At 39.9% G+C, this 18,651-nt stretch overlaps 1 protein-coding gene across 2 annotated transcripts; it reads left to right on the top strand.

Annotated features, from left to right (window-relative positions):
- Window positions 1-9,229: 9,229 nt before the first annotated feature.
- On the top strand, window positions 9,230-17,802 carry LOC121574840 (alpha-1,3-galactosyltransferase 2-like). Of its 2 annotated transcripts, none has more exons than XM_041887465.2 (6): window positions 9,230-9,365; window positions 9,664-9,720; window positions 10,157-10,246; window positions 10,526-10,621; window positions 15,997-16,134; window positions 16,249-17,802. In XM_041887465.2, exons 2-6 carry the CDS (start codon window positions 9,716-9,718, stop codon window positions 16,934-16,936), a joined length of 1,017 nt encoding a protein of 338 aa, XP_041743399.2. In that variant the 5' UTR covers window positions 9,230-9,365; window positions 9,664-9,715; the 3' UTR covers window positions 16,937-17,802. The 2 variants fall into 2 exon arrangements, with proteins under 2 accessions (XP_041743399.2, XP_041743398.2); XM_041887464.2 differs by having other exon boundaries at window positions 10,154-10,246.
- Window positions 17,803-18,651: the final 849 nt, after the last annotated feature.

Below are 18,651 nucleotides of genomic sequence, written 5' to 3'. Positions count from 1 at the left end.
TATCACGTTTAAGTATGTCCCTTAGACAACAATGCACACAAAATACCTTCCAATTGGAGGGTCAATACCTATGTTTTATTGTTGTAGTTATATTGTTCATCTTGTTATTGTCCATGGTATTAAAAAGGAAACTGCTCAAGGCTATCCTGAAGAGCACTAAAATATATTTTGAATCTGATGCTGGTATTTGTAGAAACTTCAATATTTTGGTTTGCCGAATTAGTAAGCACTGCCATGTATTGAAGAAATGTAGCACTGAAAATAGTCAGTTTTGGAACTGACATACAGTGCATTCGGAAAGTATTCAGACCCCTTCCCTTTTTCCACATTTTGTTACGTTACAGCCTTATTCTAAAATGGATTAAATAAAATCTACACACAATACCCCATAATGACAAAGCGAAAACTGTTTTTTAGAAATGTTTGCACATTTATTACAAATAAAAAACTGAAATACCTTTCAGACTCTTTGCTGTGAGGCTCGAAATTGAGCTCAGGTGCATCCTGTTTCCATTGATCATCCTTGAGATGTTTCAACAACATGATTGGAGTCCACCTGTGGTAAATTCAATTGATTGGACATGATTTGGAAAGTCACAGACCTGTCTATATAGGGTCCCACAGTTGACAGTGCATGTCAGATTTTTGAAAACAAGTCGAAGGAAATGTCTTTAGAGCTCCGAGACAGGATTGTGTTGAGGCACAAACCGGGTGAAGAGTACCCAAAAATGTCTGCAGCATTGAAGGTCCCCAAGAACACAGTGGCCTCCATCATTCTTAAATGGAAGTAGTTTGGAACCTCCAAGACTCTTCCTAGAGCTGGCCGCCCGGCCAAACTGAGCAATCGGGGGAGAAGGGCCTTGGTCTGGGAGGTGACCAAGAACCCGATGGTCACTCTGAGTTCCTCTGTTGAGATGGTAGAACCTTCCAGAAGGACAACCATCTCTTCAGCACCCCATCAATCAGGCCGTTATGGTAGAGTGGCCAGACGGAAGCCACTCCTCAGTAAAAGGCACATGACAGCCCGCTTGGAGTTAAAGACTCTCAGACCAGAAACAAGATTCTCTGGTCTGATGAAACCAAGATTGAACTCTTTGGACTGAATGCTAAGGTTCACGTCTGGAGGAAACCTGGCACCGTCTCTACGGTGAAGCATGGTGGTGGCAGCATCATGCTGTGGGGATGTTTTTCAGCGGCAGGGACTGGGAGACTAGTCAGGATCGAGGGAAAGATGAACGGAGCAAAGTACAAAGAGATCCTTGATGAAAACCTGCTCCAGAGCGCTCAGGACCTCAGACTGGAGCGAAGGTTCACCTTCCAACAGGACAACGACCCTAAGCACACAGCCAAGACAATGCAGGAGTGGCTTCAGGACAAGTCTCTGAATGTCCTTGAGTGGCCCAGCCAGAGCCCTGACTTGAAGTCAATAGAACATCTTTGCAGAGACCTGAAAATAGCTGTGCAGCGACGCTCCCCATCCAACCTGACAGAGCTTGATAGGATCTGCAGAGAAGAATGGGAGAAACTCCCAAAATACTGGTTTGCCAAGCTGGTAGCGTCAATCCCAAGAAGACTCAAGGCTGTAATCGCTGCCAAAGTTGCTTCAACAAAGAACTGAGTAAAGGGTCTGAATACTTATGTACATTTGATATTTCCGTTTTTTTTATTTTTAATACATTTGTTTTTACTTTGATATTGTGTGTAGGTAGATTGGTGAGGGGAAAAAATAATTTCATCAATTTTAGAATAAGGCTGTAACGTAACAAAATATGGAAAAAGTAATGGGCTCTGAATACTTTCCGAATGCACTGTATGTACTTGTTGGTTCAAGCCATTCCAGCAACTGAGATACTTTTTAACAAGATTGTAATTAAAGCAGACAAACTCATTTTAAAATTGAAATATACGAAATATCTTCACACACACATTCCATTATATGTAACATTTTCATGTGACTTGCCGAATGAACCCCTTTACCATTTGGAATGCTGTGGTAAAGTACATGCATGAGCTCTGCCTGTGTGCTACATATATTTGTTTACTTACATTGATGAGGGAAGGGGTACCCTCATATTCCGTTCTATTTTACCTATGAACCAAGTAGTTGTAATCCCTAACCGTTTGAATTGGAATATTTTCCCCGTCTGCCAGTGATGGATATGGTGTGCTATCTGGTTGAAAATGGCAGAGCATATTACAAAATGTGATACCTCCTGGCCTTTCATTGGTTTACAACTGTGAAACTCTGCCAAGAACAACATGTGCTGCCTCCTCACTGTCTCCTGGGTTGTTGCACCTCAAAAAGCACAAGAGAGGATTACAACACCAACCATCTGAGATTGTTCTGAAATTGTTTCTGTAGTTAGTAACAGATAGGATTATCATTTCTGAAACATTATTTTGTTTAAATATAATTTAATCTCTGAGAAATGTAGCTAATTGATTGGACCCAAACTGGCCATTCTAATTTGTAGGATTCAGATAATATTCAATAAATATAGTACCCAACATACGATTTGGACCAAACTTAATAAAAATACAAAAATTCCTCCATGAAAGCAATTCAGTTTGTCCTTCTCTTAGCAACCTAGTGCTTCAACCAAACTCTCTTTGAATAGTCCAACAAGTGGCCGCTCTCTGAGAGAGCTATCCTTATACAATTCTTAAATGAAGACTTCCCTACAAGCCCAAATCTTTGATGGAGAAATGGGCTAGGGACTAAAATGTTGTGACAACCCTAATAATATAATTAATTGCATGGCAGTCTTATGTTTTTCAATAAAATTATCAGGAAACAGCTCTGTATGTATTGTGACATTTACAATTAAACCCAACACAATCCAATACCAATTGCAGTGTGTGTTTGGGATGTGCACCATTGAAAACCATTAGAGACCATAACATTGAAACCATTAGAACTGCTGTAGCCTAATAATTTGCTTGTTCACCAGAAATGGTCTAACAGTAACTAATCCAGACCTTTTTTGAAGCGAATGAACCACACACAAAGGGCCGTTTCCTGGACACATATTAAGAGTAAAAGAAGGACAAACTGATTTGTTTTCCTGGAGGACTGGCTTGAATTGTGAGGATGACCACAATTCATCCTTAGCCAAATATATTGGTTTTCTACCCAAAATTGCAAAGGAAATGTTGGGATCTATTTAATAAACACAAGAGACCAGCAAAATTGATAAGAGTGTGGAGGTATAGCAGGAACAGCAGCATCTAGTGGTCAAAACCTGGTACTTTCACACTACTTTATGGTAAATAATTCAAGCGACTTCCATCACTAATTTCAATGAACAGGGAAAAATACTAACATTCACAGGGAAGAAATTACATAGTATGGAAAAGCAATACTCACAGCTTCATACTACTTGGGATTGGCATGGGGTGTCCGTGGGTGACTTTAGATTATGATTTATTTTTTCATCATGTCTTAATCATTGGTAGGAAGAAGTTTGGTCCAAAATGGATATTGGGTACTATATTTACTGAAATTAAAATGGCCAATTTGGGTGCAATCAATTAGCTTAATTTATCTGAGATTCAATTAAATCAACAAAATAATGGTTCATGAATGCAAATATTATCTGTTTCTAACTACAGAAACAATTTCAGAACAATCTGAGATGGTGGGTGTCATGGCTTGCTGAAATGACATGGAACGACTTTTCTACTGAGTGATTATTTTTTACATTTATTCTGCAGCTATGTCCTGCAGGATATTATATGCCCTTTAATGTTTAAATAGAAAATGAGTAAATTCCTGTTTTGGGTGTCCCATGAAATATGTGTAGATATCTTTATGTACAAAAATACCTCCTTGTCTCTTGTAATCCTTTTGCTCTCATGTCTAAATACTAATGATTGAAAGGAAAACTCTACACACTGCTACTCATGCAGCAGACCCTTAGGTCTTCATCAGGGTTGAAACGTTGTTATAAATAAATATCACCAGGGAGCATGAGCAGCAGTGTGCAGCGTTTTCCTTTCTGTTTTTCATGAATTTTGCTACAACTCCAGCACCTGCGGAAAGTACCTGGATGTGCCTATGTTCCTCAGCTTTTGTAAATATTAATGATTAACATTTTGTTATTTTTATATACGCATTTAAGCCTTAACTTTATTATAATTGTATCATCACATTTTATTTGTCCCATATTGATGCTTCTCTTATGCATTTTGATTTCATAGCATGGAATAATATACTGTAAATAAACTATATTAACTGTTAACCCCATTTCTATAGTAAATTATTATATACAGTGGGGAGAACAAGTATTTGATACACTGCCGATTTTGCAGGTTTTCCTACTTACAAAGCATGTAGAGGTCTGTAATTTTTATCAAAGGTACACTTCAACTGTGAGAGACGGAATCTAAAACAAAAATCCAGAAAATCACATTGTATGATTTTTAAGTAATTAATTTGCATTTTATTGCATGACATAAGTATTTGATCACCTACCAATCAGTAAGAATTCCGGCTCTCACAGACCTGTTAGTTTTTCTTTAAGAAGCCCTCCTGTTCTCCACTCATTACCTGTATTAACTGCACCTGTTTGAACTCGTTACCTGTATCAAAGACACCTGTCCACACACTCAATCAAACAGACTCCAACCTCTCCACAATGGCCAAGACCAGAGAGCTGTGTAAGGACATCAGGGATAAAATTGTAGACCTGCACAAGGCTGGGATGGGCTACAGGACAATAGGCAAGCAGCTTGGTGAGAAGGCAACAGCTGTTGGCGCAATTATTAGAAAATGGAAGAAGTTCAAGATGACGGTCAATCACCCTCAGTCTGGGGCTCCATGCAAGATCTCACCTCGTGGGGCAGCAATGATCATGAGGAAGGTGAGGGATCAGCCCAGAACTACATGGCAGGACCTGGTCAATGACCTGAAGAGAGCTGGGACCACAGTCTCAAAGAAAACCATTAGTAACACAATACGCCGTCATGGATTAAAATCCTGCAGCACACGCAAGGTCCCCCTGCTCAAGCTAGCGCATGCCAAGGCCAGTCTGAAGTTTGCCAATGACCATCTGGATGATCCAGAGGAGGAATGGGAGAAGGTCATGTGGTCTGATGAGACAAAAATATAGCTTTTTGGTCTAAACTCCACTCGCCGTGTTTGGAGGAAGAAGAAGGATGAGTACAACCCCAAGAACACCATCCCAACCGTGAAGCATGGAGGTGGAAACATCATTCTTTGGGGATGCTTTTCTGCAAAGGGGACAGGACGACTGCACCGTATTGAGGGGAGGATGGATGGGGCCATGTATCGCGAGATCTTGGCCAACAACCTCCTTCCCTCAGTAAGAGCATTGAAGATGGGTCGTGGCTGGGTCTTCCAGCATGACAACGACCCGAAACACACAGCCAGGGCAACTAAGGAGTGGCTCCGTAAGAAGCATCTCAAGGTCCTGGAGTGGCCTAGCCAGTCTCCAGACCTGAACCCAATAGAAAATCTTTGGAGGGAGCTGAAAGTCTGTATTGCCCAGCGACAGCCCCCGAAACCTGAAGGATCTGGAGAAGGTCTGTATGGAGGAGTGGGCCAAAATCCCTGCTGCAGTGTGTGCAAACCTGGTCAAGACCTACAGGAAACGTATGATCTCTGTAATTGCAAACAAAGGTTTCTGTACCAAATATTAAGTTCTGCTTTTCTGATGTATCAAATACTTATGTCATGCAATAAAATGCAAATTAATTACTTAAAAATCATACAATGTGATTTTCTAGATTTTTGTTTCATGCTTTGTAAGTAGGAAAACCTGCAAAATCGGCAGTGTATCAAATACTTGTTCTCCCCACTGTAGGTCTATAACAAAAAAATCCTTTGTCCTGCAAGGTGGTACCATATACAAGGTTACATTGGCTGCATTACACACAGTCAAGACTAAGGGAGAATGGACTTTGTGTAAGAATGAGCAAAAAGTTAAAGTATGAAAATGTTCCAATAGTTTTGGATTCTTTTTATTGGCCAATATGTCCTTACATAATAATGTATAAATTAAACTTCAAACCAGTAACGGCGCTTGTTTTTTTTCTTTTATCTTTTTTCTTTTTTTTTCTTGGGGGTAGATCAGCTTAATATTGCAGATAGATTGTAACTTCTATCAATGTAATTGTCTGCATCACTTCCAATCCCCCATGTTTTTTATATATATACTCCCCTTTATTACTTTTCAACCCCGCCATCCTTTCCCTACTTGGGGTAAATTAGTGAACAACAATGCCCAGGCCTCTACTTCCAGCCTATACTTACTATCTACACCTTATGGACACAGTCAATTTTACAATAATTCTATTTTATTAGTTTTTTTTGTTTTTGCTCCTGAACTTCTTCTACTCTCAACCTCTCCGATCATTTTCATGATGTCCATCCGGTTTGCTTCTATATGCCATATCTTTCTAACTGTGCTCTTTCCCAAAAGCTCCCAACATACAACCTATATACTTATTATGGACACAGTATGCTTACATTATTAGTTATCTTGTTATTATTTGTTGTTATTTGTTATTAGTCCCATCCTTCAACTCCATTCAAACCTCCCATCTATCTCTTAACACCATCCATATAGGATTTCTATTTGCCATACAGTGGGGAAAAAAAGTATTTAGTCAGCCACCAATTGTGCAAGTTCTCCCACTTAAAAAGATGCGAGTGGCCTGTAATTTTCATCATAGGTACACATCAACTATGACAGACAAAATGAGGAAAAAAAATCCAGAAAATCACATTGTAGGATTTTTAATGAATTTATTTGCAAATTATGGTGGAAAATAAGTATTTGGTCAATAACAAAAGTTTCTCAATACTTTGTTATATACCCTTTGTTGGCAATGACACAGGTCAAACGTTTTCTGTAAGTCTTCACAAGGTTTTCACACACTGTTGCTGGTATTTTGGCCCATTCCTCCATGCAGATCTCCTCTAGAGCAGTGATGTTTTGGGGCTGTCGCTGGGCAACATGGACTTTCAACTCCCTCCAAAGATTTTCTATGGGGTTGAGATCTGGAGACTGGCTAGGCCACTCCAGGACCTTGAAATGCTTCTTACGAAGCCACTCCTTCGTTGCCCGGGCGGTGTGTTTGGGATCATTGTCATGCTGAAAGACCCAGCCACGTTTCATCTTCAATGCCCTTGCTGATGGAAGGAGGTTTTCACTCAAAATCTCATGATACATGGCCCCATTCATTATTTCCTTTACACGGATCAGTCGTCCTGGTCCCTTTGCAGAAAAACAGCCCCAAAGCATGATGTTTCCACCCCCATGCTTCACAGTAGGTATGGTGTTCTTTGGATGCAACTCAGCATTCTTTGTCCTCCAAACACGACGAGTTGAGTTTTTACCAAAAAGTTCTATTTTGGTTTCATCTGACCATATGACATTCTCCCAATCCTCTTCTGGATCATCCAAATGCACTCTAGCAAACTTCAGATGGGCCTGGACATGTACTGGCTTAAGCAGGAGGACACGTCTGGCACTGCAGAATTTGAGTCCCTGGCGGTGTAGTGTGTTACTGATGGTAGGCTTTGTTACTTTGGTCCCAGCTCTCTGCAGGCCATTCACTAGGTCTCCCCGTGTGGTTCTGGGATTTTTGCTCACCGTTCTTGTGATCATTTTGACCCCACGGGGTGAGATCTTGCGTGGAGCCCCAGATCGAGGGAGATTATCAGTGGTCTTGTATGTCTTCCATTTCCTAATAATTGCTCCCACAGTTGATTTCTTCAAACCAAGCTGCTTACCTATTGCAGATTCAGTCTTCCCAGCCTGGTGCAGGTCTACAATTTTGTTTCTGGTGTCCTTTGACAGCTCTCTGGTCTTGGCCATAGTGGAGTTTGGAGTGTGACTGTTTGAGGTTGGGGACAGGTGTCTTTTATACTGATAACAAGTTCAAACAGGTGCCATTAATACAGGTAACGAGTGGAGGACAGAGGAGCCTCTTAAAGAAGAAGTTACAGGTCTGTGAGAGCCAGAAATCTTGCTTGTTTGTAGGTGACCAAATACTTATGTTCCACCATAATCTGCAAATAAATTCATTAAAAATCCTACAATGTGATTTTCTGGATTTTTTTCCCCTCAATTTGTCTGTCATAGTTGACGTGTACCTATGATGAAAATTACAGGCCTCTCTCATCTTTTTAATTGGGAGAACTTGCACAATTGGTGGCTGACTAAATACTTTTTTCCCCCACTGTATATATTTCAACCGTACTGTGATGTTTTACAAAAGTTCTGAACCTTTCTATTCTCATTGCTTCTACAGATTGTGAATTAAAAATAAACATTTTTGCCAATAGTATTATTATGTTATTGATCGATTGACTATGACTTTTCAGATCACCCAGTAGTGCTATCTGCAGGGTTAGCTCCAGGTAAATATTGCAATCATTTAGCCATTCCTGGACCTGTGTCCAAAAACAAGCTACAAATGGACAGAACCAAAACAAATGATCTAATAATTCTGTCTCTTCACAGCAAAAAAAGTATAGGCGCTTGTTATCAACTGTTGTTCCTTGGCAAACACTTATTTCAAATAGGCATATGATGTTGGAGATACCATACTTTTCAGTTACCTGTGGAAAGTATGAACTGCAGTTGGTTGGTTAAGGGCTTGTAAGTAGGCATTTCACTGTAATGTCTACACCTGTTGTATTCGGCGCATGTGGCAAATAACATTTGATTTGATTTGATCACCTCATACACTGAATCAAAAGATTCCCGAATGCCTTTTCATGCCCCAAACGGACTGGTATAAAACCATTCTATGACCTTTTGATACCAATAAGCATTTGAAATTGGTCTATGATACACACCTGGTGATGTTCAGCACCGCGCTTTGGTATTTTTATATCTCACTGTAGTTTTGCATGTTGTTTATTTTCCATTTGTGCTTTCTATAGAACGTCATAATCTCGAAAGCTATCTCGCAAATCGACGTTTATTGTCATGAGTTTTGTCCTGGAGGCAGACCTGAGCGCTCTCCCCTATAGATAGGCCAGCTGCAAAGTCAAAATTGTTTATATTGTAAATGTTCATGAAAACAAAATAGCTTTTTAGTTTTTAATTTATTATTAGGGTTAGCATTGTGGTTAGGTTTAACATCTGATTGTATGACTTTGTGGCTGTGCCGGCTTGTGACCACTCTGCAGAGCTGCCCCCAGAACAAGATTCATGACGAAAAACGCAAACCGGTAAAAGCTGTTCAGGAAAAACCGACGTTGGGTTGATTCTCTACTTCCATGCTTTGGGTGTAAATAATTCTCCCCTCGCAATATACAGGAAACTACTCTTGAGATTAAGTGTTTCATAGACGCATCAACCAGCCAGGTGTGTTAACAAGCAAAGCAGGTAGGCGACAACATTTCCATTTACACCTTATTACATTGTTGCTGTTTTTAATTTGTGTAAACGCTCTCTAATTTATATTTGTTTTATATTAGTGTCTTACAGACAGTTTGCAGTCCATTGCATTGCATTTATTATTATCCCTACTGTATTTAGGATACTTTAGAATCACAGATGTATGATAAATGTTTTTTTACCCTAAATTCAAGGAATAATTAATTCTTTATGTTGAGCTGTTCATCATTGCCAGAATAACATTCGTTTGATATTCACATTAACAATGAAATTGTAATTCCTTCAGCATATTCGTTTCACTCAGTTTCACCATATGAAACAGAGTTCCTGGCTACACAATGAGGTATGGCTTCTGTGATAATGCAATGTCATCAACGTTAATAGACTCATTTTAAGATAAAGGAAATGACCAGTTATTTATATTCATTTATTTTGACTTGATTTAGAGTATTCAACAAAAACAAAACCCACCTTGACTGGAACCATGCTAATCCAAACTCATATTAGGCCTAAATGTTTGTTTTTTAAAATCCCTCCCATAACCCATGAACTAATTACATTGATCACAATAAATTAAAGGGTCACAATGTTGGGGTCAATGATTTCTTTGTCAGATCAGACTGTTGAAAAGAAAAAGAAAATGTCCTGGTCTTTTACATCCTTGGTCTTTTATGATGTGTTTTCAGGTGAAAAATTAGATTTGGGCCTTATAATGACAGTTATTGCATTGACTCTCTATTGCACCTTTTGACAGAATGTTCTTGTCTATTATCCAGCAGAGTATTGTTCAAGGGAAAGCGTGTATTAACATGTGCAGCATGTGCCTCTGTGCTGCTCTTCATAGGCTACTTCACACCTACAGCAGTAAGGTGTGTATTTTCTAAACAATTGCACCCTGATTCAGTGATTCAGAGGTTGGGGTAAATGTGAAAGTTGAATGCATTCAGTTGTGCAACTGACTAAGTATTTCCCTTTCCCCTGCTATTCCCCTACTCCAATTATTCACTTCTTATTGTGCAACATAAGTTTGGGAAGAAGGACCATAGGGCTCTTCTATATGAATTCAATCAGTTGAAACTATCCATACATTTAACCTAGAAACAGAAAGAGTAGTGTACGTTTTGACCCAGCATGTTGTTGTGTTGCAGGTACTTGGAGGGGTTAATCCCCATGAACCGATGTCCTCTAGCCCCTGGAGAGAAGCTGAAGCTGGGGAATAGTATAGATGCTTCCCTAGACCTTTGGTAGGAACAATTTTTATATAGATTATTGGCTGCACAATGACATGCTCAGAGCATGCTTTCACTTTTATTGTGTTCATTACTTTTATTTATATTGCGTTGGAGTCTGACAATGAAATCTAAAGATAGTTTTAATGGCTTTTTTATTGGTAAAAATATGGGGCTAAGCTCACCGCAGTTCCTCACCACAAATACTTCCTTCTATGAGGTCTCTTGTGGCCAAAATGCCGTATTAGAATGGGCATTGCCATTGAGGGCTTCCACTATTTGAATGTAGTCAACTGGGCAGGACTTCCAACTTTATTGGCTGATCCCTCCTGGTGACCCTGTTGTCATGTCTTCAGGAGGGATCAACCAATCGTTAAGGAAATGGACTACTTCAAAATGGAGTTTTCCTCAATGGCACTGCCCATGCTGTCACAGATGTTCCGGACTTCGTAGGGTAAGAGTTGAATACCCTGCTCTATCTTGTTAAGTGTGTGTGTTCAGGTGTGTTGGCCGCTCCCACTAATTGTTAATGAGTTCTTGTTTTCTTTGAAATGCGGTCTGTTTGAATAGACTAAAATGAACAGCTTTATATGCATCGTTTTTTTTTGTATGGTATCTACATCCTGGTGGCGCAGTGGACTAATTCCATGGATAGAAAACGGAAGATTATAGGTTCGAATCTCACTAATGCTGTGTCACAATAAAAATAATGTGTTTGCTTGGTTAATGCCTAAGGAAATACATTTATCTGGCTGCATTTACACAAGAAGCCCAATTCTTATTTTGTTTGAACTAATTGGTCTTTTCACCAATAAGATCAGCTCTGAAAAATATCTGATGTGAAAAGATCTGATGTGAATTGTCAAAAGACCAATTAGTGAAAAAAATAAGAGAATCGGGCTGCCTGTCTAAAAGCAGCCCATGTGTCTTATCTGTGCTTGGTTCAAAATAACTAACCCAAAATAAGCTAGCAGTAGCTAGGTTTCCATCCAATTGGTGACAGATTTTCAATAGAATATTCTAGAATCCTCATAAAGAAAATATGATGTGCACACAAAATGTAATTTTTCGCATTAGTTTTCATGTACCGAATAAAAATCTAAAGTTCAATGTGTTTACATTGCATTTTCAACTCTACAGATAATCTTGTCACAAAACCTGTTGCATTAAAAAGCAAATGTGCCTACTCTGGTCTTGGCATGTGCAGTCTAGTCAACAGCTCGCAGATACAGTGTGGGTAGGCTAGTCTACATGATGAGATTATTATGGGTAAGCGCGAGAATATATATTTTTGTCAAATGGCAGTCAAGCATCGATCATCATGTCACCAGAATAAGACCCTCGATATTATTGGAAAGGAGCATCAAGATCACTGTGCACTTTCACCACCCTGTGATGTTTATCATAACTTATTCCATCTGTAGCCTAATAAACTGCACGCTTTCCCAAGTCGTAGTTGGAGTACCACACACCATACCATCGCGTGACTCCAAGTTTACTTCGATATGATGGTTATCATAACAATATTTGCTCATGCCATTTCTCACATAATACATTTTACAGAAATAAATGGATCCAACCATGTCTAACAAACAAATTATCTGTCGGAATTGATACATTTGTACCGAAACTTCCTGTTTCCATCAAGATGTCTTGATTGTATTTATTTTTTCATCACAGCTGTCATGACTTTACACGCATAAAAACTGTGGATGGAAACGTAGTTTATGTTATTAAGTCTTGAAACATTCCGTGAATGTTTTTATTTGTATTTATTTGTTGTATTTTATCCCCTTTTTCGATCTTCTCTCATTGCTGCAACTCCCCAACGGGTTCAGGAGGCGAAGGTTGAGTCATGCGTCCTCCAAAACATGACCCGCCAAACTGCGCTTCTTAACACCCACCCACTTAACCCGGAAGCACCAATGTGTCAGAGGAAACACGTTCAACTGACAACCGAAGTCAGCCTGCAGGCGCCCGGGCCTCCACAAGGAGTTGCTAGAGCGCGATGAGCCAAGTAAAGCCCCCCAAGCCAAACCCTCCCCTAACCCAGACAACGCTGGGCCAATTGTGCGCCGCCCTATGGAACTACGGATCATGACACAACCTGGGATCGAACCCGGGTCTGTAGTGACGCCTCGTGCACTGCGATGCAGTGCCTTAGACCGCTGCGCCACTCGGGAGGCCCTCAGTGAAAGTTTTAATAAAACCTCCCAGGAAAACATTCAAGGAACCAGAGTAAAACGTTCTCAGAACCTCCCTGCAACCTAAAAATGTACAGTACCAGTCAAATATTTGGACACACCTACTCATTCAAGGGTTTTTCTTTATTTTACTATTTTCTACATTGTAGAATAATAGTGAAGACATCAAAACTATGAAATAACACATATGGGATCATGTAGTAACCAAAAAAGTGTTAAACAATTCAAAATATATTTTATGTTTGAAATTCTTCAAATAGCCACCCTTTGCCTTCATGACAGCTCGTGTTTCTTGGCCCAAGCAAGTCTCTTCTTATTATTGGTGTCCTTTAGTAGTGGTTTCTTTGCAGCAATTCAATCATGAAGGCCTGATTCACACAATCTCCTCTGAACAGTTGATGTTGAGATGTGTCGGTTACTTGAACTCTGTGAAGCATTTATTTGGGCTGCAATTTCTGAGGCTGGTAACTCTAATGAACTTATCCTCTGCGGCAGAGGTAACTCTGGGTCTTCCATTCCTGTGGCGGTCCTCATGAGAGCTAGTTTCATCATAGCGCTTGATGGTTTTTGCGACTGCACTTGAAGAGACTTTAAAAGTTATTGAAATGTTCCGTATTGACTGACCTTCATGTCTGTAACGATGGACTGTCATTTCTCTTTGCTTATTTGAGCTGTTCTTGCCATAATATGGACTTGGTCTTTTTTCCAAATAGGGCTACCTTGTCACAACACAACTGATTGGCTCAAACGCATTAAGAAGGAAAGAAATTCTATAAATTAACTTTGAAGAAGGCACACCTGTTAATTGAAATGCATTCCCGGTGACTACCTCATGAAGCTGGTTGAGAGAATGCCAAGAGTGTGCAAAGCTGTCATAAAGGCAAAGGTGGCTACTTTGAAGGAACTCAAATATAAAATATATTTTGATTTGTTTAACACTTTTTGGGATACTACATGATTCCATTCACTGCTATTGTACATTGTAGAAAATAGTAAAACTAAAGAAAAACCCTTGAATGAGTAGGTGTGTCCAAACTTTTGACTGGTAGTGTATGTTCCCAGAACAGGCAAAATATTCACTTCCGTTCTCAGAACGTAAAAAAAACAAAACCTTTTATCTGTCAAGAAACATATGGTTTCGTTCCCAGAACCAATTGGAAAAGAAAAACGTACGTTCCAACAACTTCCAAGGAACCAAATGTATTACCTGCGATGTATGTTTTTCAGACCCTATACACTGAGAATACAAAACATTAAGGACACCTGCTCTTTCCATGACATAGACTGACCAGGTGAAAGCTATGATCCCTTATTGATGTCACTTTTTAAACTCACTTCAATCACTGTAGATTGAGACAGGTTAAATAAGTATTTTTAAGCCTTGAGACAATTGAGACATGGATTGTGTATGTGTGCAATTAAGAGGGTGAATGGGCAAGACAAAATATTTAAGTGCCTTTGAATGGGGTATGGTAGTAGGTGCCAGGCGTGTCGATTTGTGTCAAGAACTGCATCGCTGCTGGGTTTTTCACACTCAACAGTTTCCTGTGTGTATCAAGAATGGTCCACCACCCAAAAGACATCCAGCCAACTTTGGGAAGCATTGGAGTCAACATGGGCCAGCATCCTTGTAAAACACTTTCGACACCTTGTCGAGTCCATGCCCCGACGAATTGAGGCTGTTTTGAGGGCAAAAGGGGGGTGCAACTCAATATTAGGAAGGTGTTCCTAATGTTTGGTATACTCAGTGTATGTATGTAGCACAAGAGGAAGAATTAGCCAGCCAGCCAACAGTCAAATCAATGCTTCATGCTTTGTGTATACAAGTCCAATATTCAAATGCACTAAAATGGGCTTTGAGCATTGACAGCATGTTAACCCATCTCTTCCACTCTCTCACTCCCACTGTCTATAGAAAAAGGGGTTAACTACCCTTATTACCCTCTTATTCTATATAATTTCCTCCTTTTTGTTTCCCTGAACTCTCTGATTTTATATACTACACACAGCTGTTGTTGTTTGTTCTGAAACCCAGAGCTCTCCCAGCTAGCACATTTGGTTTCTTAGAAGTTGTGTAAACCTACATTTTTGCTGGGAACGAAGCCATACGTTTCCGAACTGGTAAAACTAAACATTTTGTAAATGTTCTGAGAACAGAAGTGAACATTTTTAGATTACAGAGAGGTTCTGGGAACATTTTACTATGGTTCCCTGAAAGTTTTCCTGGGAGGTTTTATTAACGTTCTGAGAACTAAAATTATAGATTATTTGAAGGTTTATGAATAACTTCCTTAACTTTCACTCAATGTTTCAGTAAGACTTTTAATAACACTGCTAGCTTAGTTTGGGTTAACTGTTTTGAACTCCAAGCACAGATAGGACACGTGGAAATTATTTTTCTTAGGTATTAATCATACAAACATATTTATATTTTTGTGGCATGGCGTCAGTGAGATTCAAACCTATGATCTTCTGTTCCATGGAATTAGTCCACTGCGCCACCAGGATGGAGATGGCGAGCCATGTTTTTTAAAACTCATACAAAGCTGTTCATTTTAGTCTATTCAAACAGACCCCATTTCAAAGAAAACAAGCACTCATTAAGATCAGGTGTGACCAATTAGTTGGTGCGGAAAACACACAAGGCTAGAGAGTTTTGATGACACTGAGAACGGAATGTATGTGGTTAAATAACATTCTTAGAACATACTTTGAACATTACTAATGTTTTCTTGTTTTTATGGAAAGTTCTCAATGTTCTGAGAACATGACTTTAAATAGAACCATAAGTAAACCTGTAGGAAACGTAATGCTGAAGTATTGAAATTCCCACAGAAGAACCTTGTTTCTTAATGTTCTCTGAACTATTTGAAAACATTCCCAATGTCAAACCAGTTGGATAACGTTCTAGAACATTACCAAACATTAAATGAAATGTAACCATGTTTGAACTGTTAGTATTTCATTACTTTAACAGAACGTTTCCTAAGAAAATAACGTTATTTTGTTAAGTTCCTTAAATGTGATGAGAATGTTCCAAAGCCCAAAAACTATCCTGCACCATTCCCAGAACGTAGTGGGTAGGTTGTATGCAAAATAACCATAGGTCAACCACACTCTCACCAAGCTCTAAGAAACATGGTTCTCAGAACATTATGTGCTAGCTGGGCTCTTTGTTCGTACCAGGTCCAGAGGTGATGTTCAGACCTGCACTGACTGGGGAGCCCCTTTGATCTGGGATGGAATGTTTGACCCAGATCATTACGACCAGGAGCACAAAAGGAACCACTCCTCTGTCTCTCTCACTGTATTCGCTGTGGGCAGGTCGGTTTTTCATCTTCGTGACAACTATTTTCTTATGAAACACTTCTGTCACTTAAGCAACATATTTGGAGATTCTATTCTTAAACCTGAGGTTTTACTCCTTCCCATCCCAAGGTATCTAGATGCCTACCTGGAGGCATTCCTTCTCTCTGCTGAGCGTCACTTTATGGTGGCTTTACCTGTGACATACTATGTGTTCACTGACGTTCCCAAGAGGGTACCAGACATCCAGCTTGGTCCTGGGCGGAGCCTGAAAGTTGTGAGGGTGCAGAGACACTCTCGCTGGCAGGACATCTCCATGATGCGTATGAGGTCCATCGCAGATGCCATTGAGTCAGAGATTCGTCACCACAGCAGCTACGTCTTCTGTTTTGATGTGGACCAGGTGTTTGTGGGTCGGTTCGGCTCAGAGGCTCTGGGAGACTGTGTGGCTCTGCTCCACGCCTTCTACTACCACCGACCACAGAGCCTGTACACCTACGACCACAATCCCAGGTCCAGGGCCTACATGGAGACTGGGGACTTCTACTATCATGCTGCCGTGTTTGGAGGCTCGTGGCAGACAGTGAAAAATATGACGGAGACCTGTTACCAGACCATCATGGAGGACAAGGAGAACCAGGTGGAGGCTCTATGGCATGACGAGAGTCACCTCAACAAGTACCTGTGGCTCCATAAGCCCAGCAGAGTGCTGTCTCCTGAGTACTGCTGGAGCAGTGACATTGGTTACCGTGATGACATGCATGTGACCCGCCTGCTCTGGGCAAAGAAGAAATATGACACACTCCGGGTTACAGATTGAGTAATCAGAACCTGTGTGCAAAAACCCCTGAAGCTTCAAACAGTGCAGAGCTGCAACAGTCTATTGCCCGATATGAGTTACGCCCACACCTTGTGCAAGTCAATAAAGTTTGTAAGTATAACATGATGGGCCATCAGACTATTGCAGCTGTGAAACCTTTGGCTTGCGTGTTGAAACAGGAATTTCCAAGTAGTTAGTTTCCTGGTTCTCATGTGTCACATACACATTCTACATTTTTGTTATTTAGCACATGCTCTTATCCAGAGCGACTTACAGTAGTGAGTGCTTACATTTTTCATATTTTTTCGTACTCATCCCCTGTGGGAATCGAACCCACAACCCTGGCGTTGCAAGTGCCATGCTCAACTAACTGAGCCACACCAGATAAGTGCAGTGACCTATGTAGGCAGGAACTAATGGGAAATCTATGCAAATGATTTAACATAAAAAAATTTGTATGATTTATATTTGTGGATTATGAACAAAAAATGTGTTTTATAAAGTTGTGTGTGTGTGTGTGTGTGTGTATATATATATATATATATATATATATATAAAATCCTAAATAAAGAACTTGTCAAAAGGATCCACCCATAGCAACCCCACTCCAAAATAAGGGCTAGATTCGAGCCGTACCGCAGAAGATCCACCTTATTATGTTATTTACATTTTTAAAGGTAATTTCTGATTTAACCGTCATATGTAGCATTTACTGTGAATGCATTCTCTGCTAACGCGAGAACGTTGCCTTTAAATTGCGCTATAGTGCTACGGATTGAATCTAGGTCTCTGTATTAACATGTCTCCAATGGAATTACTGGCCACTTCTCTTTGAATACCAACATTCTTAAAGGGGGCCTGAACTCTGGGGGAGTGTTTATCCCAAACATCCTGAGCCACCATACTATCAATAAAAAGACTGGCTAAAGGAATGACAGTTGTTTTCATGATGCTAATGTTCGCTCACGAATGTATGGATGTAAAAAATAACACAAAAAAATAGGTTTATAAAGAATAAGTCTCGTTCTTTCAACATAACATTGGTGATGATTGGTAGTTCTGCTGTCTGTAAAGAAATGGGCAGGCTGTAGGTTGATTCTGCTGCTATGATTGAATAGGCTGAGCTGTGCGCCGGATGATGTGGACGCTGGCAGCAGTCCTGTGTGGGCAGGATTGAAATCTAAACCCAAGCTAAGGAAAACTGTGACTTTCTTGGTGATAAAATACTGATTTTATCACCAAAATTATCCTATTTACACTTTGTAGTCAATTTTGGCACTATAGTAGATGTTTCCGACTAATATCAATGACACATAAGCCATTTTCAACCAGAGAAGTTTTTGTTTTTGGTTCAGCTCTCCTTTAAAGTCATTACTGGTTTTCTAAGTCTAAATACTGCTCTACTAATTCTACTGTACTGGTTCTAGTTCCTCTCCTTGGTTTTAACTTAAATACTGACAATTTGAAAATATCACAAAAGCTGTATAATGACACACAATATAAACTTTCATAGAATGTTATACCACAATGCATAGAATTTATGTAATATAAAATTAAAACTATTAGTGCTGTCATGGCATTATTAATTGCAGCATTCCCTTGCTAAATTTGGCTGTCTCTGTCTGTCTGTCCTCACACCTCGTCACTGTCCGAGCTCAGTGAGTCTGAGAAGGTCAGCCCTGGTCAGAGGGTAGGTTGGGTTCAGATTGTCACAC

Source organism: Coregonus clupeaformis, chromosome 10 (assembly GCF_020615455.1).
Source record: "Coregonus clupeaformis isolate EN_2021a chromosome 10, ASM2061545v1, whole genome shotgun sequence".
Lineage (NCBI taxonomy): Eukaryota > Metazoa > Chordata > Actinopteri > Salmoniformes > Salmonidae > Coregonus > Coregonus clupeaformis.
The sequence above is the reverse complement of the archived record's forward strand: the minus strand, read 5'-3'. Positions and strand labels throughout refer to the sequence as shown.

What these genes read in the sequence shown, in the direction of transcription:
- LOC121574840 (XM_041887464.2), top strand. An exon ending in TTCACACCTACAGCAGTAAG is followed by an intron (nt 10,247 to 10,525) that starts GTGTGTATTTTC and finishes GTTGTGTTGCAG; the next exon opens with GTACTTGGAGGGGTTAATCC. An exon ending in ACTGTATTCGCTGTGGGCAG is followed by an intron (nt 16,135 to 16,248) that starts GTCGGTTTTTCA and finishes TCCCATCCCAAG; the next exon opens with GTATCTAGATGCCTACCTGG.